The sequence below is a fragment of the Actinia tenebrosa genome, unplaced genomic scaffold (genome assembly GCF_029948245.1).
Source record: "Actinia tenebrosa isolate PJP-AT-01 unplaced genomic scaffold, QUT_ActTen_1.0 PGA_scaffold11__36_contigs__length_13525064, whole genome shotgun sequence".
Taxonomy (NCBI): domain Eukaryota; kingdom Metazoa; phylum Cnidaria; class Anthozoa; order Actiniaria; family Actiniidae; genus Actinia; species Actinia tenebrosa.
In genome coordinates this window covers 1,293,776-1,306,785 of record NW_028292571.1, presented here as the reverse complement: position 1 = coordinate 1,306,785, position 13,010 = coordinate 1,293,776, and the positions used below count along the sequence as shown (strand labels likewise).

General features: G+C 39.4%; 1 protein-coding gene across 1 annotated transcript; it reads right to left on the bottom strand.

Annotated features, from left to right (window-relative positions):
* Positions 1-2,998: 2,998 nt before the first annotated feature.
* On the bottom strand, positions 2,999-11,021 carry LOC116297971 (SPARC). The gene is made up of 5 exons (XM_031706290.2): positions 10,785-11,021; positions 7,692-7,929; positions 6,973-7,139; positions 4,045-4,225; positions 2,999-3,280 (listed from the first exon to the last, which is right to left on the bottom strand). Exons 1-5 carry the CDS (start codon positions 10,839-10,841, stop codon positions 3,246-3,248), a joined length of 678 nt encoding a protein of 225 aa, XP_031562150.2. The 5' UTR covers positions 10,842-11,021; the 3' UTR covers positions 2,999-3,245.
* Positions 11,022-13,010: the final 1,989 nt, after the last annotated feature.

Genomic DNA, 13,010 nt, shown 5'->3' with positions numbered 1-13,010 from the left:
TTAGCTATAAGTCACCGTCGAGGTAACATGGATATGGAATGTTCAGTGTGTCAAACACAGTTTTCTAGAAAAGATAATCTAAAGAGACACATGAATAGAAAACACAAGGATCGGACCTTTCCACAAGCTGGAATCACAAGGCCAGAAAAATCATGTATCCCTTTTTACTTGGAGCATCCATTTACTTGTATGGTGGGAGGAACTACAGGATGTGGAAAAACCTTTTGGGTACAGCAGTTATTGGAGCATGCGCAAGTGATGATCAACCCTCCACCTCAGCGTATTGTTTACTGTTATTCCCAATGGCAACCAGCCTATCTAGAAATGTTAAGAACCGTGCCTGGCATTGAATTTATTAGAGGTATTCCGCAGGAACTGGATCAAGATCATTTTTTTGATGTAAATGTGCGAAATCTTATAGTGATCGATGACCAGATGACCGAAACTGGGAATGATAAGCGAGTTTTAAACTTGTTCACTAAAGGATCGCATCATCGCAACCTGAGTGTCATCTACATGGTACAGAATATCTTTCATCAAGGAAAAGTTAATCGAGGCATTAGTTTGAATTGTCATTATTTGGTTATATTCAAGAATCCAAGAGATAAACTTCAAATTCTCAATCTAGCCAAGCAAATGTATCCTGGAAAAACTGAATATTTTCTGCAAAAATATGAACAAGCCGTGAGTAGACCTTATGGATATCTCTTCATTGACTTGAAGACAACCACACCAGACGACTGCAGACTGAGAACCAATGTCTTCCCTGGAGAGAAGAAAGAGCAAGAGAAAAATGTACCTGAGGAATTGCTTCATTACCTTGGTAGGCAAAATCTTGTACTACCCCCAGAGATTTCGAGAATGCAAAGCTTGAAAGATCAAATGAATACCCTTCTAAAGGATCCTAATATGGGCAAAAGTCAAAAAGCAAGGCAATACGTTCAACTCCAGAACAATTATCTGCGCTACAAGGACAAAATAAATCCCAGCACAGTGGGATTAGGTAATTCAACACCCCTTAGTAGCTTCGCTGCCGAAATTCAGTCATCATCAGACCAATTATTTTTCGAGCCCGCAAGGAGTTCACCGCTACCTGCTGAACCTTCTAACTTTCTTCCTCCACCCGCATTTTCACCTATCACTGCCTCTCCTGTGTTACTCTCCACTGAACCACAAATGCCAGAGACTCCTACATCATCTCTCTTGACACCTTCTCCTTTGATACAACCACCTTCTTCGCTATTAACCCCACCTGATTCACTTCCCAAACGTCGTAAACGACCACGTCTTGAATTACTAAACTATTTAGAAGGTGGCCCCAACAAAAAGCCTGGAAAAAGTGTGCGTCGGTCAATACGGGTAAAAAACCGCTTCCCTTATAAGTACGACCACCATTGACATTGCTTTAGGTTCAAAAGAAAAATATCTAAAATGATCTATAAGCAAAGATGAAGTAAAATGAGTTGATTGTATTTGTTGTTTGTTATCATAAATTGATGAATAAACTAAAACTCAATGATTTGTATTGGTCTGTATTGTTTATTTGAATGTTTGGTAACAAGTATTTTACTCTTTCTCAGTACATCATTTTTGTGGAGAAATATCGATTTTCGAGCCAAACTTTTAATTTAAGTAGCGATGAAGAATGAGCATTGTATTTTTATGTTAGTTTACAAATAAAGATGTTTTACTCTCCAACGTTTTCCTTTGTATTTGAATAATTAGGTAGAACTTCGTAAGTCTTATTCTTTGTGGTTTATGAGTCATTAATTGTATTGTGTTGGATACAATAGTCACTAAATTATAATTCATAAAACGATATATCTACGCTTGGCGTTTGTTCTTAAAAGAATTATGGAAGGATGTTATCAAGAATTTGGTCAACACATAAGATTGTTTCAAAAAAACATTTATTTTCATTAGAAATATTACACATGAGTAATTACATCTAAAACTAAAATAGACTGAAATTAGTTCCACGCATGCTATCGGATTTAGAAAGCTTGTTTGATTTCTGTCTTTTCTTGGGAGGTTCATTTTCTTTGCCTCCTTGCTGTCTTTTAGCGAAACCTTTTGACTTAGGGTTCGTAGCTCGTGGATCAATTACTTGTTGGTTCTGAATTCTTGTTTGATCTCCGGGTTGGGTGGATATAGGACTCGTTTCTGCCATAACGTTGACCATCTCACTCAAGTCCGTGATGACTTTTTTCAATTCTTCAAACTCTTGAATGGAAAGAGACACTCCATACTTTGTTGGAACCTTTTCCGCGTCAGGAAAATCAGTGTATTTTCGGATGTGGATCAGGATCTGCCCTTTGAATTCATTGACGGTAGCATGATATCCTCGAGATCCTAACTGGAATAACGTAGCCATTGCGTTTCTCAAAAGTAATTTTTTTAGGTCTTGCTTGGTTGGTTGGTTGAGTTTTGGAATAAAAAAATTCAAAGTCCCCGCGCTCTATAAATTGAATTGCTAAACAAAAGACTTGCCCAAACTTGCCTAACAATAGTCTCCCCGTCATTTTATGGTAACGGTTTAATAATCAATAGTCTGCTCGTCATTTTATGGTAACGATTTAATAAACAATGGAGGTGCCCATCACTGGCCCACCATTCCCGAAACAAAGTCTTGTTCATACCGGTCAACAATAGTCTTATGACGTCAATTGGTCGTCATGGCAACCCGAAACAATACCTACCCGTCGTTTTATGCTAATGATCGATGAATAATTAATGTACCCCGTCCTTCCCCGTCCTTCCCCGTCCCCTTCCCCGTCCAAAAAAGGGGTTGTGCTGCCCCTACCCTACTACTTCCGCGAACCCCCGGTGCAATCATGCTCTTAAAAGCACATAAAAAACGCGTCACGTCCCCGTTCAGTGCCCCGCTAGCCGCGGGGGTCGGGGGGCGGGGGTTTCAATTGACTAGTGCATAAAAGAAAGAATATGCCTAAAGGTGTAAAATTAATTTTTAATCTATTATTCATCAGAAGTAGCAAAATTCAAACAAATTTGATCATTTTAATATATCAACGCATTACTTTCAAGACATAAATATACTATCTATAATAACAAGAAAAGCAAAATAATAAGAAAAATACCACATGAAAGATGAAAAAATTCGTTTATCGTGCGTATCGTCATTCAATCAATCCTCCTCGCTTCTGGATTTTAGATCAACAGCAACAAATGATAAACAAATAAAAATGATACCAAGTATAGTGTAGAAGAAGCTGGAAAGCAGGTCTTTATAATTTTCTGCTTCCTGTGGCTTCACTCCTCCCTAGAAGGTGAAACGGAAACATTAGAGCAGTATTATTGCAAATTAGTAGTTATTAACGGGGTCTGGGCATCGGGAATTTGGGATTGTAAAAGGACAGATTCTCGGCAGAATGAGAGATGCCTGTTGTGTGTTACCCTGCTGATCGGAGGAGACGCAAACTTAAATATTTTTTAGGGTACTGAAAGACAAAAAATAAGATGTGCAACGTCGACTCTCAACCTAAAAGGGCACCAAGACAAAGGAGTTTTTTTTCAAACTCTCTACTTTGGTCTGAGGCCCCGTCAATACTATGCCGGATAAATTTGAATCCGAATTTATTCGGTTAGGCCTACCGCCCACACTAGTCCGGGCGAATCCGGAACAACTCTTCACCGAAAACGATTTTTTTCGAACACGGTCTCCAGAGTAAAACAATTTGAAAACGCCGGCTAGCCGTATTAGTGTGGACGGAGAACATTTCGTATCCGAGTACGATGACGTCATGATTGTCATGGGAACATGGCGGGAAGGCTTAAAACTCACCGCGGGCTCAATTTCAGCTTCGATGCACATGCTCAGATGTGCAATGAAGCGTTTTTGCCGCCTCTGATCGGACTAGTGCGGACGCGAAACATTTTATCCGTTTTCATGTGTGGACGGAAAACTTTTTTTTCGGTTTCGGTGTGAAGCGGATTCAAGTTATCCGGCATAGTGTGGACGGGGCCTGAGAGACATATACTATGCATGACATACTACCTCTATAATATGTTATTCATCTAACTTACTTCCTCTGGGAAAGCACGTAGACCACTCCCTTGCACTGATCCCACCAACACCATCCAGATCACAAGATTTCAAGAAGCCATGAATACAACTTTCTAGAGGCAACAGGCGATTTTCAATCGTTTTGATTTCATTGTCGTCGAGCTCTCTGTTCTTGTCCTTGTCACGGTTTTCGAATTCCCACTGCAAGACATATGATAAATACTAAATTAGGAGCTAGTTAAACGAGAAAGAATAAGAAAAGGAGTTTCAGCCTTGAAAATATTATAATACCCAAACCACTCTCTAACCACTGATTTACCAAGTCTTTCGATTTGAAGCTGCATAAGTTGGTAGCTCAGTGATTAGAGCATGGCACCGGAATTGCTAGGGCACGGCTTAAAGTCCCGTTCCGAGACTCAGAATTTTTTCTAAGTCTTTCAATTTGCAGGTGCATAAGTTGCTTCATATACTACGAGGATCAGCTCAATTTGATACGTTACAACCACAGTACAAATATATATTTCATACATATTCTCATACACATATATAATAATATTTATCTCATTCTACTGGATCAAAGTTTAACTTTCTGGTAGTAGAAGACACATGCTCAACAATCTTTGCGCACCCAGATGATTTCATTCTATTGGACCAACGTTTATCTTTCTGGTGGTACTCCACAAACGCGCGTAACAATCTTTACGCACCAATGTGATCTCATTCTACTGGACCAGAGTTTATCTTTCTGGTAGTACTCGACACATGCACGTAACAATCTTTACGCACCAATGTGATCTCATTCTACTGGACCAGAGTTTATCTTTCTGGTAGTACTCGACACATGCACGTAACAATCTTTACGCACCAATGTGATCTCATTCTACTGGACCAGAGTTTATCTTTCTGGTAGTACTCGACACATGCGCGTAACAATCTTTACTCACCAAGGTGATCTCATTCTACTGGATCAAAGTTTATCTTTCTGGTAGTACTCGACACATGCACGTAACAATCTTTACGCACCAATGTGATGTCATTTTACTGGTCCAAGGTTTATCTTTCTGGTAGTACTCGACACACGCGCAACAATCTTTACTCACCAAGGTGATCTCATTCTACTGAACCAAAGTTTATCTTTCTGGTAGTACTCAACACATGCACGTAACAATCTTTACTCACCAATGTGATCTCATTCTACTGGACCAAAGTTTATCTTTCTGGTAGTAGAAGACACATGCGCGTAACAATCTTTACTCACCAAGGTGATCTCATTCTACTGGATCAAAGTTTATCTTTCTGGTAGTACTCGACACATGCACGTAACAATCTATACGCACCAATGTGATCTCATTCTACTGGACCAGAGTTTATCTTTCTGGTAGTACTCGACACATGCACGTAACAATCTTTACGCACCAATGTGATCTCATTCTACTGGACCAGAGTTTATCTTTCTGGTAGTACTCGACACATGCACGTAACAATCTTTACTCACCAAGGTGATCTCATTCTACTGAACCAAAGTTTATCTTTCTGGTAGTACTCGACACATGCACGTAACAATCTTTACTCACCAAGGTGATCTCATTCTACTGGACCAAAGTTTATCTTTCTGGTAGTACTCGACACATGCACGTAACAATCTTTACGCACCAATGTGATCTCATTCTACTGGACCAGAGTTTATCTTTCTGGTAGTACTCGACACATGCGCGTAACAATCTTTACTCACCAAGGTGATCTCATTCTACTGGATCAAAGTTTATCTTTCTGGTAGTACTCGACACATGCACGTAACAATCTTTACGCACCAATGTGATGTCATTTTACTGGTCCAAGGTTTATCTTTCTGGTAGTACTCGACACACGCGCAACAATCTTTACTCACCAAGGTGATCTCATTCTACTGAACCAAAGTTTATCTTTCTGGTAGTACTCAACACATGCACGTAACAATCTTTACTCACCAAGGTGATCTCATTCTACTGGACCAAAGTTTATCTTTCTGGTAGTAGAAGACACATGCGCGTAACAATCTTTACTCACCAAGGTGATCTCATTCTACTGGATCAAAGTTTATCTTTCTGGTAGTACTCGACACATGCACGTAACAATCTTTACGCACCAATGTGATCTCATTCTACTGGACCAGAGTTTATCTTTCTGGTAGTACTCGACACATGCACGTAACAATCTTTACGCACCAATGTGATCTCATTCTACTGGACCAGAGTTTATCTTTCTGGTAGTACTCGACACATGCACGTAACAATCTTTACTCACCAAGGTGATCTCATTCTACTGAACCAAAGTTTATCTTTCTGGTAGTACTCGACACATGCACGTAACAATCTTTACTCACCAAGGTGATCTCATTCTACTGGACCAAAGTTTATCTTTCTGGTAGTACTCGACACATGCGCGTAACAATCTTTACGCACCAAGGTGATCTCATTCTACTGGATCAAAGTTTATCTTTCTGGTAGTACTCGACACATGCACGTAACAATCTTTACGCACCAATGTGATCTCATTCTACTGGACCAGAGTTTATCTTTCTGGTAGTACTCGACACATGCGCAACAATCCTTACGCACCAAGGTGATCTCATTCTACTGGACCAAGGTTTATCTTTCTGGTAGTACTCGACACATGCACGTAACAATCTTTACGCACCAATGTGATGTCATTTTACTGGACCAGAGTTTATCTTTCTGGTAGTACTCGACACGCGCAACAATCCTTACGCACCAATGTGATCTCATTCTACTGGATCAAAGTTTATCTTTCTGGTAGTGTTCGACACACGCGCAACAATCTCTAAGACATAGCTCAAAAATACATGGATAATATGATCCTTGTTTTTATGCTCGAACATTATTAAATTAATTATATATTAAAATATTTCTTCATCGTTGATGATTTTAAAGCCCTGAATTGTTACATACCAGCGTAATGTCCCTGACCTCTTCTTCTCTGAGCGCTTCTGCTCGTCTACCAAGCCTGAACTTCGGGTTTAACGACATTCCTCTCGCAATCATGAGCCAATCAAGAAAACGATATGGAAACTGCAGCAGTTGATAGTCATTGCAGCGAGTACGCGGATTCAAATCATCTAGAAAACAAATGAACTGCATGAAAACCATAGGTTAATGACTCTAGCATCGAGCGCTTAAATGCAACCAACGGCACCATTTATAGATGGTGGCCATGGTGAATCAAATGCATCCCATTTCCATTCTTTTCCTTTTTTATGAAGGAATACCTCTCTGAGAATACCAGAAGCAGGTAAAGTTTTTTAATGCATGTTTAAAATTTATGCGGGAACAAGCATGTTTTAGATTTCAAGGGCGCTATTTATAGTGGGTGGCAGAACAAGTGCGTCCTCTTTTCTTTCCTGTCCTATTAAGAAATACCCGTCTATGCCAGGAATAGAATCTCTGAAAACCTTCACTTTTTCAGAGAAAGTTCAAATTTTATGCGAGAACCTGCATGTTTTAAATCCCCACTAGAAACTTGAACTTTTAAAAAGGGCACTCAGTATTTGCTTTAAGGGTGAACCCCTCAAAATCCGAGACACTCCTGTTGTTTGATTAAACGTCTCCGCAACCGAGAATATTTCTTTTAAACTTTTCAGTGTTCGCACGCATCTTAGACGTATTCTCACCTTCCGTACACAAGCCCCTGTGCTTGACGGCAATGCTGACACCCAGAGCACACGCAAACTTGTGTAGCTCACACATGTTGTCAAACTCTTTTCCATACACTGAACAAACTGGTTCAACAGTGACAGGACATTCTTCTGGGCACTGACAGATTGTTCCTCCACCAGTCTGTTCCACGCACATGCGACCATAAGGGCAAAAAGTGTTTTCACAGGTACTTATTTGTTGACTGCTAACACTCTGAAAGGCCAAGGACAGTATGAATCCCGTTAGTATTTTCCGTTTTCCCAACCCTTTTTTCATGTTTATGCATTTTTTCATTAGAAAATAAAGGCGCTATCAACGTATTTATAATGATAGTATTTTACAAAAAGTTTTTGTTTTCATATGAATTTTCAATTATATTATTCAGCGAGATATTTTTTTATCCAGTTATGGAACAATATTGAATTTATCAAGAAAGTATCGAATTAGTGATTTAGGAGACCGCTGACTCAGAGAGGTTCGACAACAACTTTGTCACCTCTCAATATGACGAAGAAGAGCTAAATAAAGAGCATATAATATATGGTCGCTTTAGAAAGGTGCGGTCGAATTTCTCAAAAGTATCGATTGGTCGCCTCGTGTTCGTTCAAAAGAGGCTCGACCGCATCTGTAGAAGAGAGTATCTGTGTCCGCTTTACAGAGGTGCATTCCCTTCCTTATAGTTAGTTCAAGAGAGGTTCAACTACATCTGTATGGTTAATGATAAGATCACTTTAGAGGTACGTTCGAATCTTTAGAGGTATCTGTGTCCGCTTTACAGAGGTGCATTCGCTTCCTTATAGTTAGTTCAAGGAGGTTCAATTACATCTGTATGGATAGTGATAAGATCACTTTAGAGGTACGTTCGAATCTATAGAGGTCGGTAACAACTGTTATCAGTCGCTGGGGTTCGTTCAAAAGAGGTTCGACCACATCTGTATAAGATCGTTTTAGTAGGTTCGAATAAATGGAGGTCGTTAATAACTGTTATCAGCCAATCGGGCTTTATATGTAATAAAGAGATGCGTTCGCATGGATTTGGGTTGCAAATTGACCTGAGTCAGTCGTATATTGGTGGTCTGATCGGTCTTGTGATACGTAATGCGGAATGCAAACTAACGAATGCTTCATTGTTACTCAAGTGAAAACCGGAAATGAAATGAAATTGTTACGTCGTCTAGCATTTAAAGGTCTAAGTTCGATCAAGGCCACGGTTGGATTTGTACCGCTGTTAACTGTAATGATGTCTGGCGATCATTATCAGCAAATACACTTCGTGCGATTAACCATTTATTGAAATTCTTTAAATATTGTCTAGCACCGACAAAACGCCGGTAAATCGGCCTTTGTATGTTCGTCTTCATTTAGAATACAGTTCGCGATATATTCCCGCTAGGAACGTGACTGTACCTATCCTTAGACGTGACAAGACTCTTTATAACATAGTATATAACGCGCGCCTTAATTTCGCGCGCAACTCTTAATCGACGCGGCGGCTTGGCGCGCGCGCGACATGAATCGATCCTCGCAAATATTTTCCATTGTTTATTTTCTCCTCTTCCCACAAATCTCCTATCTTACATCTGTGATATCATGATGACAGATCTACGCTAAAAACACTACACTGATATTATTCCCCTTTCAAAACAAAAACATAGCAGGAATTTCAGAGCAAGCACGTAGAAGATAAACGGATAACGAACGAATATCACAATTTATCGATATCATGTGTTCATATAAAATCAATTCACCTTTTCTCGGTGTTCAAGTTTTTTGGGATAACTGTCGATTTATTTTTACTTTAGTCCTTGTTACGTGCTCTTGACTAATAGAACAGAAGATAGACTTCAAACGTAACCTTGTATAAATATCCCTAAAAAACTAAATTTTAAAGTCTGTATAATTGTTTGACTCATCTTTTCAATCACCAATCCTTCGCTGAAAGCGAGTCATCGGAAACGTCCTTAATTTTGGCAGGGAAGGGAAGGAATTTCTTGGCTAAATTGACTAGAATTGTGAAAACGCTGAAGAACGTAACAGATAGTCATCAGTTTGTTTTAAGACATAAGAATGCAGAGTTTTGACCCGTGAAATATCCTCGAGCACCTCCCACGAGGGGAATTTCACAGACCACTCCCACGACTGGCCAAAATTAAATAGATTGTGGCGGGAGATTGCAGCCGGTTTTGGTTAAACAAGATGAGGATAAAAAGACTGACCACTTCATTTTGAGTTGTCTTCAAATTTCTCCTGCTGTGGGTCTTCAGTTCAAATCTCAATAACATTCTCTCGAGAAACAATAAAGCCCTGCTATGGGAAGTAAATGATAGACTTGGAAAGGTCAAACCTATGGTCTACCAATTAAAGCTACAAGAGTTGTTTGAAAGAAAAAGAAGAACTTCGCGTGATAGCAGATAATCGGTTATCGACAGTTTTTGGATTTCCACTGAAAAGACTCGTTCTTTTATAGACTACTTTGTCTTGCGATTCATATATTTTAGGCTTTGTTTCTTTGTCAAAGCTTACAGACAAAGATATAAAGAGAATTTTTGAGATAGAATGAGCGAAGGCCAACAGAATACAAGACCTTTTTGTTATTGTTAGCTAAAACTTACACGGGGGATTTACCTTTTGACAATCATCTGAAAATCAAATTTAGAAAAACGTCATACTTTAACAATCCTCTTACCTTACTAATTTGAACTCCGAGAAGTTAAAAACTATATCACTTTGAAGGACAATTCATGTTCCACGATGTAAAAGAGTGATTTGGAAAATATTTTAAAGTACTAGCTGAAACTCTTCGACGCCTAGTTAGTGCCAAAAAAATTCTACTTTCAAAACGATGTTTCTATTCCCCAAGCTCAAACAGCTTTAATGAATTAATTTTTTGCTATCATATAAATATCGCTAAACACCTTGAGAGATCGCTAAATGATTCGAAAGCACTGCTAACAAATGAAAAGCATATTACGCTCAGTCTTTCTTGTCAAAGCACAGCAGTGATGGCTATCAAAGTGTCATAATAAACTAGACACTGGGGCTAAAATATCTGCATGTATCATACTTACCACGGCAAACAATCCAATCACTACAAGCCCTAGGATTTCTTCTAGAAAAAACTTCATGGTTCAAGAGTAAAGAGCTAAAAATTTGGCTGTGAGTTGATCAAACTCTGCACTGGACAAGATTCACTTCTACCCGCTAGTGATGACTTCGAGTAATGTAACTTGAGACGTGTTGATGTAACCTGAAGCACTTCGCAGCCAATACCACATTATCTGACCATCATATCCCGTACGGCTTTATCTCAGCTCCAAGTATTCATAAACCCCGTGAGATAATGACGCTTTTGTTTCCACAAAATACTCTTCGATGTGTGATGGACGCCCCAGGCATGGCTGTCAACATAAGTTGATAGAGCTATGCTGTCAAGGAGTTGTAAATTCCCTCGCGAGGCGGCATCATCTTTGCCAAGGAGTAGAGCCCAGAAATGGATTTCTGCCAACCTACCGGTAGCGTTTCCCAAAATTTTCTAAAGAATAAACTTCTACTGATGACTCGCGGTGACCAAAAGAAACCCCCAAATGTCCACCCTACTAATGGAGATCGTCGTTTTTTTTTCATTTCTCCTTTTAAAACGCGCCCATATTTTGACTTGATTTGAGGTATTTATAATGATTTTCATAATTAATTATAACATTGCATTAAGGTTGACAAGTTTAATAGCTTTTTTAAGTACAAGGAATTCTACTATGGGGATTGCAGTACGACATTCCTTGGAAAGTAAAATGAATGGAAAGTTTTGATGCGATCGACAACTGCAATTAACTAACTAATGCATGTACAAATAAGATTAATAAGCATAACAATTCCTTCATTAGTTTACCGACACAGTGTTGACAAACTCGCTATCTGACGGATCATTGCAGACCGGAAGGCTCATCTAGTTGTTGAACGGATGGAAAACTATTTATGAACTCGCTATAACTGATCAAGAATAAAGCTAAAATGGATATATTATCCTCTCGCACTTACTTTTCTATAATTTTAACTCCTAGATTTAAATTCCTCTTTCAACTTGTACATGTAATGCTTGAAAAAACCTCTCGGAGAAAACTTTTTAACATAAGAATATTCACTACCTCCAGTCATAACAGAAGTCATGAAAAGAGCTGACCTATGAAGGAAGTCTTACTGCGTCAACAGTACTTAAGTACAATCGGAACGAAGGCTTCTAGAAAGCACACATTGAAAATAAAAAAGCCAAATGGTTCAAGCTATGAACGTGACTGAGTTGATGTTAGTACGAGCTTTGTGCGTTCTTCTAGGGTTTTGAAGTGCTGGTAGCGTGACTAGCACTTGTCAATCACGTATTACCCTAGCAAGACGTTTTTGCCCAAATATTCCTCTAGCTCCTATGCTAGAATAAAAGTCCTTATCTACCCTTATTACAAGCGTTGAAAGATAGCTATCAACGTAAGGGCAGCCAGGATTGACTCGGTTTTAACTAGAGGTTGGCAACATACTTCCATTCCAATGAATTGTGCTTTATTCCCGCGGTTAAAAACTCTGATCGCACAAGCCCCTTTGACCTTGGAAGCGTGATAGCAACGTCCGGTTGGATACTGATAGCTGACTACGAGTTATACGTGACCTGGTCAACGTCCACTAACGAGTATATAGCGAATTCACTAATACAAAGTTTGTCGTAGGAAACAAAGTTTGTCAAAGTGGAAATATTAGACTCGTGCTAAAGTGAATGTTGAAAGGATTTTTTTGACCTATAGACTACGCGCCATTCTTTGTCTTTCAATACTTCGTTGGAGTAGCATCAAGACACCATCGTGATCTCTTGGAAGAATTCATTCCCTTGTCCCGCCTTGGTTTTGAGCCAGGGGAAATCCCTTTTTAATTCTAGACGAGTGTGAAAGGCGGGGCAGAATGGGTAACGCATAGTTACCATTGGAGGGCTTTAGTGAATGTGTTATCATTGCGTTCTGTGTTGCCCTCCATCATGGCGGTCAGATACTTTGTAACACAATATTCAAGTGTCATGCCATAGTTGCCATGTTGGAGGGCTATACTCGTTAACATTATGCGTTGCCCTCCATCATGGCGGCCAGATACTTTGTAACACAATATTCAAGTGTCATGCTATAGTTGCCATATTGGAGGGCTATACTCGTTATCATTGGGTTTTATGTGTTGCCCTCCATCATGGCGGCCAGATACTTTGTAACACAATATTTAAGTGTCATGCTATAGTTGCCATATTGGAGGGCTATACTCGTTAT

Excerpts from the sequence above, each read along its gene's own strand:
- LOC116297971 (XM_031706290.2), bottom strand. The coding sequence starts at position 10,841 with ATGAAGTTTTTTCTAGAAGAAATCCTAGGGCTTGTAGTGATTGGATTG. Across the intron at positions 7,140-7,691 it reads CAGGGGCTTGTGTACGGAAG|ATGATTTGAATCCGCGTACT; the intron begins GTGAGAATACGT and ends TTTGTTTTCTAG. Across the intron at positions 3,281-4,044 it reads TACGTGCTTTCCCAGAGGAA|GGAGGAGTGAAGCCACAGGA; the intron begins GTAAGTTAGATG and ends TTCACCTTCTAG.